The sequence below is a fragment of the Mobula birostris genome, chromosome 13, assembly GCF_030028105.1.
Source record: "Mobula birostris isolate sMobBir1 chromosome 13, sMobBir1.hap1, whole genome shotgun sequence".
Taxonomy (NCBI): Eukaryota; Metazoa; Chordata; class Chondrichthyes; order Myliobatiformes; family Myliobatidae; genus Mobula; species Mobula birostris.
Window position 1 is genome coordinate 48,581,109 of NC_092382.1, and position 14,855 is coordinate 48,595,963.

The window sequence follows — 14,855 nt, forward strand, 5'->3', positions numbered from 1 at the left end:
ACTTCCCCACTTATCCATGACCTCTGGTTGTCATCCCACCCAACCTCAGTGGAAAAAGCTGCTTGCATTTACCCTATCTATACCCTTATAATTTTGTATACTTCTCACAAATCCTCAATGCAATGTATAATTTCCTTGTTTATGTTTAAAGCCATTTTTAGGTGTATAAGATGATGAGGGGTATTGATCGTGTGGATAGCCAGAGGTTTCTTCCCAGGGCTGAAGTGGCTAACACAAGGGGGCAGAGTTTTAAGGAGCTTGGAAATAGATACTGAGGGGAAGTCAGGGGTAAGTTTTTTACACAGAGAGTGCTGGGTGCGTGGAATGCACTGCCAGCTATTTGTGTGAGAGTGTTTCAGTTACTGTGGGGCCAGGCACCCATGCAGCTCAATGGGAACAGGGAATAATACCAATGGAGAGAGTCAAACTGAGCCAGGTCACAGATTGGCAGAAGTGCCCCATTCTTATACAGACAGGAAGAGCATCAGAATTTGATGGTCATTCCAGATACCAGCACAGTGCCCAGTTAGAAGATGATTTCTCTCTCCAACTTGGGTTGAACTTCACTGTAACAGTGTGATGGCAGATCACACCTTGACAAATCAAGTGATCTCATCTGAAATGTTGTCCTACACCCATTGATGGATTTTGTAAATCTTTTTACAGGTTAAAAATGACAAGGAATTTGTCTGCGGGAATCTCGAACACAACACGCCAGTTTTGCTGTCTCTGTCCAGATATTTAAGAAGTGGAGCAAGGGATTCACTCGATCATCCTTCCTGCTCAGACAGTGGGAATGGATTCAGTCGGTCATTTCAACTGAAGGTACATCAGCAAGTTCACACTGGGAAAGGCCATTCGTCTATTCTGTGTGTGAGAAGGGATTCAGTCAGTCTTCCCACCCGTGGACACCAGAGGCTGGTCATCTGCTGAATTTGTGGGGTAGGATTCACTTGGTCATCTGACCTAATGGCTCACCAGCGAATTCACACCGGGGAGCGGCCGTTCACCTGCTCAGACTGTGGGAAGGGATTCTCTCGGTCATCTTACCTAATGGTACACCAGCGAATTCACACTGGAGAGTGGCCGTTCTCCTGCTCAGATTGTGGGAAGGGATTCACTTGGTCATCTCAACTGAAGGTACATCAGCGACTTCACACTGGCGAGAGGCCGTTCACCTGCTCAGACTGTGGGAAGGGATTCACTTCGTCATCTCAACTGAAGGTACATCAGCGAGGTCACACTGGAGAGAGGCCATTCACCTGCTCAGCCTGTGGGAAGGGATTCACTCAGTCATCTGACCTAATGGCTCACCAGCGAGTTCACACCGGGGAGAGGCCATTCACCTGCTCGGACTGTGGGAAGGGATTCACTTGCTCATCTCACCTGAAAGTACATCAGCGAGTTCACACCGGGGAGCGGCCATTCACCTGCTCAGACCGCGGGAAGAGATTCACTATGTCATCTGATCTACTAAAACACCAGTCAGTTCACACCAGAGAGAGGCCATTCACCTGCTCAGACTGTGGGAAGGGATTCACTCGGTCATCTTACCTAATAGTACACCAGCGAATTCACACTGGAGAGTGGCCGTTCTCCTGCTCGGATTGTGGGAAGGGATTCACTTGGTCATCTCAACTGAAGGTACATCAGCGACTTCACACTGGCGAGAGGCCATTCGCCTGCTCAGACTGTGGGAAGGGATTCACTCTGTCATCTCATCTGAAGGAACATCAGCGAGTTCATACTGGAGAGAGGCCATTCACCTGCTCAGACTGTGGGAAGGGATTTGCTTCGTCATCTCCACTGAAGGTACATCAGCGACTTCACACTGGCGAGAGGCCATTCACCTGCTCAGTGTGTGGGAAGAGATTCACTTTGTCAACTGATCTACTGAGACACCAGTCAGTTCACACTAGAGAGTGGCCATTCGCCTGCTCAGACTGTGGGAAGGGATTCACTTCGTCATCTAAACTGAAGGTACACCAGCGAGTTCACACTGGGGAGAGGCATTTTTATGCTCAGACTGTGAGAAGGGATTCACATCGTCATCTAAAGTGAAGGTACATCAGAGAGTTCACACTGGGGAGAGGCCTTTCACCTGCTCAGACTTTGATAAGAGATTCTCTCAGCCAAATCAACCAAATGTGCATCATTGAGTTCACACTGGGGAGAGGCCGTTCACCTGCTGTGAATGCGGGAAGGGATTCACTCAGTCATCTATCCTTGTGTAAATCCCGTTTTGGCTAGCAGCTTAATATAGGGGGTGATAGCCCCCCAGCCTGGGAAAACTTAAGAAATCTCATTTGGTTGAATGCTGCGTGATGTGTCCCCTGTTACAAATCAGTACCCCGAAATAACAAAAACAGTACAGAGTATGTGATTATACGATTGAGCTTTATAATTCTTACTTTGACTATAGGGTCAGGAAAGAAAACCAAAAAAAGAAAAAGGGCCCACTCTCTCCATTCGTGTCTTCTCATTTCTCCCCGGCAAAAGACTGGGAAAATCTCTCTTCCAGACTCACATGAAAGAACAACATTTCTCTCACTGGATAACCCCGCATTCCAAAATCCTGTTATCTGTAGTCATAACCTAAACATTGCTGCTACAGAGAAACCATTACCTCAGCAGTGAAACATTACAGAGAGTCCATTACATTAGCAGTGAAACTTACAGCTTATTCAGCATATTACACTTGTGACACACTGCCGGGTTCACACTGGGGAGAAAGTTTCAATCTGCTACATGCTGGATATTTGTCCATCACCATTGCTGAATGCAATTTCGAGGGTGACTGTTGGTGCTGAACTCTGTAATTATTGCTGCTGGTCACCACACCCAGTTCTGCACCCTGGTCACTGGGTACGGGGGGACTTTCTTCTGCTGCATATTCAACTTTAATGGGACTGGAGTTTAATATTCTGGATCTGAGACATATAAATCAGTTCTATTTTAAACTCTGTCTCTGGTACTTAGTGAATTTATGACACACCTAGTGTACAGTAGGGAGTCAACTCAGGCCGGCTGGACCCTGCCAGTGATTCTGTTCCACGACAGTCCTTTTAAATCCACCCCTGTTGTTCATCTCTCGCTCTCCCTGTGGGATGGGTTCCAAACAGTCACCACTCTGTGGGTGAAGAAGTTTTGCTTGAATTTTCTGCAGACTGAACAAGTCGAGCTGACTGCAGTTCTGTCTGAGATGTTCTTTGCCCCTCAAATCTCTGGGCTGAGGAAGAATGTCATTAGGAGTTAACCTCTTTATTCAGGGTTCATTCCCACATTATGGGTCATTTTCTCTGCTTCTGAAGGGTTGTAAGGAAATACCACTGTCCTCTAAAGACTGAAATCAGAATGGGAAACCATCAGTTGGATGCTCAACAGAACAGGGTCAGAAACCAGAGGCGGGTCTGCACAGGGCAGAGTTTGGGGCTCTGGACGATGGTCGGGGTAAGAACGTATGATGAGGAGAAGGGAATCAGCAGCGGGGTGTGGCAACGAATGACAGAGCAACAACACTTGGAAGCTGATTGACAGAGAAAATAATTTGTTTGTCTGACTGGTGACACAAACAATGCCTGTGGTGAGGTGCTCCACTGGTCGAGGAACATGTGTGTGTTGGGAATGGTTTTATCTATTGAGGAAGTTGTTCCTGCTTGTTTATCCTGTAATATTATATCCGGATGGTTATTATGGGTTGTCTTATCTGTAATAATGTATTGATTATCATATAATTTGTAAGATTTGGACTCTAAAACTGGATCAGGCTTGAATTTATGGTGCCTTTATGAAGTGATGAAGGGCATTCATGAGTTTGTATTTTACAGCAAGATTTTGGTGAATGGTATTTACCACTTGATTGTACCTTTGTAATTAATCAGATTGAGTTAAACTGCTGCAGGATCCTGGAATGTGTTGGATTGTGTCTCGTTTCTCTTGGCATTTTCTACACTTGCTGCCTTGTTTGTTTGTATTTCCTGTATTTTTGATTTTTTTTCCCCCTTTTGTTAACCAGCTTGTCCTGTATTTCTGGAAGGACTCCCTCTGTTTCTGGGAAGAGGTCTCCAACTCTCAGTCAGGTGCTCGATGCTTCCTTGTCACCATCCCGTCTGCTCAGATCGTTGGGATGTCTCCCATGGAGGGTCATACTCATTCCACTGGTTAATCTTTTCTTCCATAGTGATGATTCATTTTTCTGAGCTGGTCTCTCATTTAAGTTTTCCGGTCTGTATTTCTTATCACGATTGCATATACACACCTGGAGTGCTGAATCCTGTTCATTTTTGATGAAAATATATACATAGAAGTTTTATCTGACTGTTGTGTTTTTTTTCATGTGTGTTATTTCTCTTCCTCCTTCTGTCCAAGGTAGTGTTAATCTAAATGGGTTTGAGTGTAAATAGGCTTTTCTAAGGTTGTTATTTATCTTTGTAAATTTTACTGATTGAAATGGGACCAAGGTATTTTTATATTTAAAAAAGTCAATGTTGGTTTTGATGAAAGTATTTATTGCCTTTGTTGTATTTGTTAACAATTGAGCTCTGGTTGGCAGGTTTTTTTAAGCTTTGAACTAAATTTTGTCAAAGGTTTTCCCTATTTTGCACTACTTTCTATTTTCCTTGTTGATATTCCAGATACGTGGGTATCAAGAGTCCCGATGAAGGGTCTTGGCCTGAAATGATGATTCCCATCCATAGATGCTGCCTGACATGCTGAGCTCCTCCAGCACTTTGTGTGTGGTTCTCTAGATTTCTAGCATCTGCAGGTCCTCTTGTTTCCCAGATACTTTCATGCTTCTTGAAAGAACAAGCTGGTATTGGGGTTGTGTGGGTCTGTTTGTAAAATATTAAATAACATCATTAGAAAGAGCTGGCATAGGGTTGGAAGGTGTAGAATCTGTGGGTAGAATTAAGGAACAGCAAATGTAAAAATAAAATCCCTGATGGGAATTGTACAGAGACCTCCAAACAGTAGTAAGTATGTGGGCCACAAATTACAATGGGAGATAGAAAGTGCGAGCCAAAAGGGCAATGTTACAATAGTCATGGGGGATTGTCATGCAGGTGATTAGGAAAATTAGGATGGTGTTGGTCTCAAGAGGAGGAATTCCTAGAATGCCTACAAGATGCTTTTTTAGAGCAGTTCATGGTTGAGCCCGCTTGGGGATCAGCTATTCTGGATTGGGTGTTGTAATGAACCCGAATTAATTAGGTCTCTTAAGTTTAAAGAACCCTTAGGGGCAAGTGATCTTAATACGATCAAATTCACCCTGACATTAGAGAAGGAGAAGGTAAAGTCCGATGTGAAATAAAGTGAACTAGAGAGGCATGACAGCAGAATTGGTCAAACTGGTTTGAGAAGAATACGGGCAGGGATGAAACAGAGCAGCAATGGTTGGAATTTCTGGAAGCAATTCGGAAAGCACAGGATAGACACATCACAGAGAGGAAGTAGTATTCCAAAGGTAAGGTGACAAAACCGTGGCTGATAAGAGAAAACCAAAAAACAACATAAAAACCAAAGAGAGAGCATGGAGCAAAAATTACTGGGAAGTTAGAGGATTGGGAAGCTTTTAAAAACCAACAGAATGCAACTGAAGTAATTAAGAAGGAAAAGATGAAATACATAGGTGAGCGAGCCAGTAATATTAAAGAGGATGCCAATTTTTTCTTCAGGTACATATGGTGTAAAAGAGAGGTGGAAACCACTGGGAAATGATGCTGGAGAGGTAGTAATGGGGTGGGGGTGCAAGGTGATGGCAGATGAACTGAATAAGTATTGTACATCACTCTTATCTGTCGGAGACACTGGCAGGAATATGAAAGTCCCAGATGTCAGTGGTCAGAATGTGTAAAGTTACGTTACTCAGGAGAAGTTTCTTGGGAAACAGAGATGGTCTGAAGGTAAATAGATCACCTGGACCAGATGGTGTTCACCCCAGAGATCTGAAAGAGGTGGCTGAAGGGATGTGGAGGCATTAGCAATGATCTTTCGAGATCTTACCCCCACTATCCGAAATCTCCTCTCCTCACCCACCCTCCCAACTCCAGTCCTGTCCCCGCTTGCAGGGCAACAGTCTGCCGGTGTTTGCCCCCAATGTGGTGAATCGCCACCACCGTGGGCTCAGACATTTCCACAGATGAGCCCCTCCTGTCCCCACCGGGACAAACATCCTGTCCGCCCCCTCTCTCACCGTCTTCATCCTCTCCCTCCCCGGGGAACCGGCATCAAACCGACGGGCCGAGCGGTCTCCTCCTACCTCTCAGCGACACATCAGACTCTGGCCGCAGGAGACGCTTCACAAACGCCCCAACTTCCCTCGGAGAGAAATGGAAATAAATCAGAAAGCGGACATTCACTTTGGGATTTGTTCCGCTCTGATGAGGAGTTTGCCTGTTTAGCGGGCAACGGAATCAGCGGGGGTAACGCCCTCTCTGTCGGTCCGCCTCCGCGATTGGTTGTAACCAATGATTGACATCCCTTCGCACCAATGGGAATAGCGCAGTGCCTGACTCCTCCGTTGACAGCGGTGGGGGGAGGGGATGGTCACGTGATTAGTAGCCCAGCCGTTAAACCGATAAAGCTCGAGCACAGCAGCGCGTGGGTGACGTGAGACACAGCGCACGTGAGGGCAGATCCCGGAGTGGGATGCCCATGTGTGACGTCAGGCGCGTGGGCGCGCCTGTGTGACGTCACCTGTGGGAGAGCGCTCGTATTTAAAAACACCTGAATGGACATTTCTTAACATTTCAGCTGGACAACAACATTAATCACGGGTTTCATCACTGAATCCAGTGTTGTGAGATGTAAAGTTCCTGTTATGTGTCCGGCTGTGCCGTGTTGTTGGTGGAGTGGGCAGCGTGGTGTTTGTCTCGATTCGGGTCACAACACCAGAATTGCCAGCGGGGTCCACACACAGTGTATTAGTGACCAGAAAACCTCCCGTCCCTGCAGTCTCTGTCTCCTGGTAAACTCAACACCCTGACAATGTGGATCATAGATACCCCTTCCTCTCAGAGTCCGGGAATCATTCAGACAGCTGATCAAAGAGAGGAATTATATTTATTGGTCATTAAAGTTCACCCAGATTCGTTTGGACGGATTTGATGTGGAGTTCGGGGGTCACAGTGAAAGGGCCGGACGGCCGAACTCTCCCCGTTGTCCAAACATCCTTCCAGGTGAGGCGACCCTTCACCTGTGAATCTCCCGGGGTCGCCCGTTGTGTCCGCTGCTCCCGATGCGTCTCCTCTACACCGGTGACACCGGCTCCTCCGCAGTTGTGCGGGGTCGGGTTGTTTTTTTGGGGGGATCGATGTTATTTTTCCCTTTTGCGGGAGGGGTGGGTTTTGGGGGTTGATGATCGGGATGCCGTTCCTTTTTATGCGGGGGTTGGGTGGGAGTTTGATGTTTCTCTCTGAACGACTTTCATGTTCTTTGTTCCGTGGCTCACTGGAGAAGAAAAAAAAGTCAGAGTTGTTTATGGATATCTGCTTTGATAATTAATTAACCTTTGAACTATCTGCTCCGAGCGGGATTTCCCGGTGTCCAAACATTTTCACTCCGATTCCCATTCCCGTTGCGACGTGTCAACCCATCGCCTCCTCTTCTGCCAAGATGAGGCCACCCTCAGGGTCCAGGATCAGCGCCTCATATTCCGTCTGGGTACCCTCCAACCTGATGGCATGAATATCGATTTCTCCTTCCGCCGAACAAATCTCCCACTCACCTCTCCCTCCCACTCCCTCTCTTCCTCTCTGACTTTTCACGTCCTCTCACCTGCTGAACACTTCTCTCTGGGTCCACTGCTCCATCCCTTTCTCCTATTCTCCACTCTCCTCTCCTATCAGATTCTATTTTCTTCTGCTCTTGAGCTTTCCCACCAACCTGGTTTCACCTATCACCTTCCAGCTCGGCATTTCCTCGCCCGCCCCGATTTTATTCAGATATTTCCTTCATTCCATCTCAGTCCTCAGTTCAACTGGAAACGTCGACTGTTAACTCTTTTCGATAGTTGCTGCCCGGCCTGCTGAGTTCCGCCAGCATTTTGTTGGTGTTGCTCTGGATTTCCAGCCTCAGCAGACTTTGTCGTGTTTGTGATTTACCTCTCCGTTGTCCCTCCCGCCTCCGGCCACTGGTGGCGCTGCATGGACCTCCGGCCACTGGAGGCGCTGCACGGACCTCCGGCCACTGATGGCGCTGCACGGACCTCCGGCCACCGGTGGCGCTGCGTGGACCTCCGTCCACCGGCGGCGCTGCATTGACCTCCGTCCACGGGTGGTGCTGCGGCGAATATCCTGCTGAACGTCGGCCCGGTGCCCAGCACAGTTGTCGCCGGCGGTTCTGCTACCGAGGAGGTGAGTAATGGAGTTTGTGTAAATTGGGGGTTTGCTGCAGTTGGAAAGGGCCGGGACCGAGTTCTGCCGGACGGCTGCAGACTCCGGGCTCTCCGGTCCCGCAGCCCCGGTTTTAGCTTTGCGCCCGAGCCCGGGCTGTGGGATCAGTCAGTTGTGGTTCCCAGGCTGGGAAGGGGTTTGGGGTGAAGGGGATCTGTCTGTGTGTGGGTAGAGGTTACGGGTGGACTGTGGGTGTGGGGTGAGTGGTCGGAAAGATGTGGGACCCTAGGCCTGAAAGGGGGCGGTTGTTAGAAAGTGGGATGTCCTTTCAGCAGGGGTGCAGTGCTAATTGTTTTAGGTGCTGGAGCTGACAAAATCAATCAATCTCAATCAATCAATCAATCTCTATCTCTCTATCTATCTATCTATCTATCTCTCTCTCTCTCTCTCTATATTGTTATGTCAAAATCAGGTTTATTATCACAGGCAATTGACATGAAATTTGTTTGACTCAGCAACAGCAGTTCAATGCAATACATAAATACATATTCTGGCATAGATAATAAATAAATTAAAACATAAGAAATAAAAAAGTAAATCATTATGCATAATGAATAGATTGTTAAAAATGTGTAAAAACAGAAATGATGTATATTAAAAAGTGAGGTAGTGTCCAAAGCTTTCAAAGTCCATTCAGGAGTCGGATGGCAGAGGGGAAGAAGCTGTTCCTGAATTGCTGAGTGTGTGCCTTCAGGCTTCTGTGTCTCCTACCTGATGGTAACAGTGAGAAAAGGGCATACCCTGGGTGCTGAAGGTCCTTTATAATGGATGCTGCCTTTATGAGACACTGTTTCCTAAAGATGCCCTGGACACTTTGTAGGTTAGTACCCAAGATGGAGCTGACTGGATTTACAACCTTCTGCAGCTTCTCACGGTCCTGTGCAGTAGCCCCTCCATACCAGACAGTGATGCAGCCTGTCCAAATGCTCCCCACAGTGCAGCCATAGAGGATTTTGAGCTTGTTTGCTGTCATGTCAAATTGCTTCAAACTCCTAATAAAGTATAGCTGCTGTCTTACCTTCTTTATGACTACGTCAATATGCTGGGACCAGGCTAGATCCTCAGGGATCTTGATGCCCAGTAATTTAAAGCTACTCACTCTCTCCACTTATGATCACTCTTATGATGATTGGTACGTGTTCCCTCATCTTACTCTTCCTGAAGTCCACAATCAGCGCTTTCGTCTTACTGACATTGAGTGCCAGGTTGTTGCTGTGGCACCATTCCACTAGCTGGCATATCTCACTCCTGTACGCCTCCTCATCACCACCTGAGAATCGACCAACAATGGTTGTATTGTCAGTAAATTTCTCAATGGTATTTGAGCTGTGTCTAGCCACACAGTCATGTGCATACAGGGAGCAGAGCAGTGGGCTAAGCACACACCCCTGAGGTGCGCCAGTGTTGATCGTCAGCGAAGAGGATATGTTATTACCAATCTGCACAGACTGTGTTCTTCTGGTTAGGAAGATGAGAATACAATTACAGAGGCCCAGGTTCTGCAACTTCTCAATTAGGATTGTGGGAATGATGGTATTAAATGCAGAGCTGTAGTCGATGAACAGCAGCCTGACGTAGATGCTTGTGTTGTCCAGGTGGTCTAAAACCGTGTGAAGAGCCGTGGGGATTGCATCTGCCGTTGACCTATTGTGACGACAGGCAAATTGCAGTGGGTTCAGGTCCTTGCTGAGGCGGGAGTTTATTTCAGTCATAACCAACCTCCCAAAGCATTTCATCACTGTCGATGTAAGTGCTACCGGGCAATAGTCCTCAAGGCAGCCCACCATTCTTCTTCTTTGGCGCTGGTATAATGGTAAACCGAGATGAAAGAAATATATCAATTCTAGAGCTCCACAGAAATATAGTGATAGTTAAAACATTAACAATAGTATAGCCTATCAGTACATTTCAGTGTATAACTGGTACAATAAAACATATAATACTTAATAATATGACAAAGTATTACTCAGTTGCACTCACTAATTATCATAAAATATAATTATCAAGCAAGTGAAGAAAAAGACACCAATCATGTGTTTTACCAATTTAAAAGTAATTACCTACTTACCAAATGCCACCAATGAGAAGTTTCAAAATAATTTCCTTAAAGGGTCAGGCGTAATATGTATTCGGGGGTCTGAAGCAACTCTTGTCCTGGTATCATCTGCTGATCTGTGGTACTGCAGCCATGTTGTGACATACGGCTCAGATTCCACTGAACTAGAGGAGGTCTGTGTCGTTTAACAAACATAAGTGCTGATACATGATCTATGAGAGTCCTTGAGTGTGTTGTTGTTATTATCAAGTTGATGTGACTGAATCCTCTCTCATACTCAGCAGTACTAATAGGAATAACTTGTGAACAGCTCAGTAATGGGCGTAAATCTTGGGGGATGCGGCGTCCACGATCCTCCACATAATCTCTGAAGGCATTTATTACAGAGGAAGAAGAAAGCTTAAACCTCTTACAGAGAGATGATATTGCAGCTTCTCCATCATTCTCCATCAGGCAGAAGGTACCGAAGCATCCGGGCTCACACGACAAGACTGCGTAACAGCTTCTTCCCCCAAGCCATCAGACTCCTCAATACCCAGAGTCTAGACTGACATTCACATCATTTATTATTATATTGTTATTTGTCCGCTACTGTGCCTATTGTCTTGTTTATAAATTATTGTACTGCCCTGCACTGTTTTTGCACACTTTATGTTGTCCTGTGCAGGGCTGTAGTCTAGTGCAGTTTTTTAATGTTGTTTTTATGTAGTCTAGGGTAGCCTTGTGCAGTCTCACATAGTCTAGTGTAGTTTTGTGTTGTTTTATGTAGCACCAGGGTCCTGGAGAAACATTGTCTCGTTTTTACTGTGTACTGTACCAGCAGTTTATGGTCGAAATGATGATAAAATACAACTTAGCTTGAAAAAAAAATTAAGCGGTATTTCAGCTGGCCAGTTATCTTTTATCAAGGACACACATTTCATTTAACAGGGAATTAATACATACTTTGAGGTTTGGAAGTTTGAGAACCTTTCAAGGATGTTGCCGTGAACATAAGGTGCTGCAGATTGTTTATAAGACGAGTAGGAAACTGTCGATAATTAATGGAGACAATTTTGTTGTTGCTTGTTAAGGTAATTTCTCCAAACTTCCCCTTTTCAACTGCCTCTTGAGCTTCTAGAGTTTTTGTACCAGGTTGGTCTTTCAGTCCATGCAGTGATCTTCTGATCCATTGGGTCAGTTTGTCTGCATAAACAGTCGTAGTAGTGTGTTTCTGTAAACACTCTGACAGTAAACCAAGTTCATGCAACGTGTCATACGTTAGAGCTCAGTCCAATAGAAACTGTTCTGAAGAATCTTTTCAACAGACCTTCATAGGTTTTTCTCTCACTCACAGATCCTGTTTCATTCTTCATTGCTTTTTCAAAGTGAAAACACAGTGCTTCATAATTTTGTCACACTGCTGAAACTGTTCGAAATGAGCTAGCCACACACCTGGTGCCCAGAACACGGCCTATTTCGCAAATTTGTTGTTCTAGTTGAGAGGCACATTCAGACAGTTCCTTTTGATTTAGAGGTGATCTGCTGTAAACAGAGTAGAATTTGTTGATAAATGATTGAAAATGATTTATTCTATGAACTTCTCTCACTGAATCACCTACTGCAAGTTCTAATATGTTATTAAGACTACGCCAATTTGTCACATCAGGGTTATGTTCCTTGAGAATTGTAGCAACACCAGATTTGACAGCAGGCATTATGTTCACCTGATCACTAGCAAATGCTACAAGGTTCTGTTTCAAGTAAGAGTCATCAAACCCATGGTTCTTGAGACAATTCAGAAGATGCTTAACAATAGTTGCAGCTTTCTGATCAGGCAGTTCAATTAGATCTAAAAACATAAAATGGGGATCCCCTTCCTTATCACGTTTCAAATTAACTATTTGTGCGGTCTTAATGCTCAGGCTTTTTGATTCATCAATGAGAACAGAAAATTTGCCATTTTTTCTGTTTGATATGCTAGCAAATTTTCTTTTTTATATTAATGGCTGCTGTTGACGTCAGAAGTTTACATACACCATAGCCAAATACTCAGTTTTACACAATTCCTGACATTTATTCCAAGAAAACATTCCCTGTCTTCGGTCAGTTAGGATCAGTACTTTATTTTAAGAATGTGAAATATCAGAATAATAGTAGAGGGTGTAAAAGAGGTTTACCAGGATATTGTCTAGATTAGAGGGCATCAGCTATAACGAGAGGTTGGACAAACTTGTGTTGTTTTCTCCAGAGCGGCGCAGGCTGGGCTGAGACTGGATGAACGTTTATAAGATTACGAGAGGAATAGATAGAGTGGACAGACAATATATTTTTCCTGGAGGTTGAAATGTCTAACACATTTAAGGTGAGAGGAGATGTGAGCGGCAAGTTTGTTTCTTTCCACAGAGTAGTGAGTAGCTGGAATGCTCTGCTTGGGTTGATGGGAGACCCCCACCAGTCACGTGATCCCATTTGCCCGTCGCATTTAACCACAGATGTAACAAGCCCGTTGTGCATGCTCACAGTCTCCGGGTGAGCCGTGTTTTCCTTTCCGCTCAGTGCTGGACTGGACTGGATCATCTGCAGGATTGGGAAAGTGTCTTTGCCTCCTGGGTCGGGGTGCCAGGGGTTGGGATCACTGTCTGTGGGCCAAAGATATCACTTTCCCATCGGTGTGTATTGAGACCGATCCCGAGCGGGGAGATCTGATGTTGGCGGTGAGCCCTGAACCGAAAGCCAATTACTCATTTAGTACCCAGTTATCTGGGCTCTTCAAAAAATGTGTCGACTTCACTTAATCTGCATTGAACGATCCAAACCAGGAGCCCAGGCTGCCTATTTCCGCAGAATTCCCGCCAACAGCTTCAGTGAGGCTGTGTGCCGCAGATCTGCCCCACCCTCCGCTTTGTGACGCAAATTCATATGGTGTGTCCTTCAGTCACCGGATGGGTGGTGATGCTTCCTCCATGTTGCGTTGGGGAAATCTGATGTTGGCCACCGAGTCCTGTTAACTTCCCCCAACTCGCCTCATTTCCTGAGGCTCCTCGCATTTGTCCTGAAGCTTTATGGATCTTGTGTCTTCTCCCCGACTAGAGTGTGTGAGAAAGGAGAACGTCCCAGGTTTTGGGGATCTTTGATTTCACTGCCTACTTTACCGAGGGACTGGGAAGTCTAGGGGGAGAGAATGGTTTCTGTGATGTGCTGATCTGTATCCAAAGTTCTCTGCTGTTCCTCGCAGTCACAGGCAGAGTAGTTACCATACAAAGTGTGAAGAGTCCGGGTGGGAAACTTTCTATGGTGTGTTGATAAAAATTTGGTGAGGGTCAAAGGGCATATGCCAAAATTCTTATTGTTTGTTCTAACTATGTCATTTTATGAGCTTTTATTATGTGCGATTAATTCAGTATCTGTGTATCAGTGATCGTCCTTGATCCCTTCTCCCACCTGGTTCCTTGTGCTCATCCCTGCCCATCTTGTTCAACCTCTGTTTAGTCTCCTGCCGCCCGCTTCAGTGGTATGCATCAACCATCTGGGTCAACCTCGGTCCACCCTGTATCCCACCACCTCAATGTTATATATCAGCAATCTTTCTTTTACCCTTTGTCTTCATTGTGAAGTGTTCTTTTGCACATTTGGCCTTGCTGAGTTATTTCCAGAATCGGTTTTGTTAGCTGGAATGCCAGAGGGTCATCAGGTACCAGTTCTGTTGTGCATTGGTGTGGAGATGCTAGTTATTGAACTGTGACTGGCTGACACACTGCAGCATTTTACTGGCAGCAAAGAGTACTGGGAGAGTTGGTGCTTCGGCTATAATCCTGTGATCTACATTCCAGGCATATGGAACTGTTGGTGTTTTGGCTTTGACTTTGGTTAGTGCTTCTACAGATGGGGATGGATGGTCGTCCTTCTGCAATGAAGCAGAAATTTCGAGCAGCTGGAGGAGGGATGTATGGTTAAGTAAACCTACCGAATGCTGAAAAGCCTGGACACAGTGGATATGGAGAGGATGTCCCCATTAGACAGAGAGTCTGATCTGACAGCACAGTCTCAGAATAAAAATGTTTCCCTTTAAAACTGAGATGAGGAAAATTTTTTGGCCTAAAGATATCTGATCTGTGGAATTTGTTGCCGCAGAGGTTGGTTGAGGCTGCCATTTGAGTAATTTTATAACAGAGATTAATATATTCATGATTGCTAAGTAGCTTCAGGGTTACAGGAGGAAGGCAGGAATATGGGGTTGGAATAAAACTCAGCCATGGTTGAGTGGTGGGGCAGACAAGATGGATTGAATCACCTAATTCTGTTCCTGTCTCTTATGTCTCACCATGTCTTATGCCATATCGTTTTGTGACGTGTGAGGGACAATAAAAGATTGTTCACTGAGATCATTATACCTGCCTTCAATGTTTAGCTTTCTGAGTTTTGTT

The 14,855-nt window shown here is 45.5% G+C and overlaps 1 protein-coding gene across 1 annotated transcript in view; it reads left to right on the top strand.

Moving 5' to 3' along the window:
• Positions 1-14,855, top strand: part of LOC140207930 (uncharacterized) — an 82,912-nt gene that overhangs the window by 53,724 nt on the left and 14,333 nt on the right. The window contains exon 3 of the mRNA XM_072276468.1: positions 1,254-1,796. Within this exon, the coding sequence (XP_072132569.1) occupies positions 1,254-1,796 (543 nt within the window). The remainder of the gene's footprint in view (positions 1-1,253; positions 1,797-14,855) is intronic.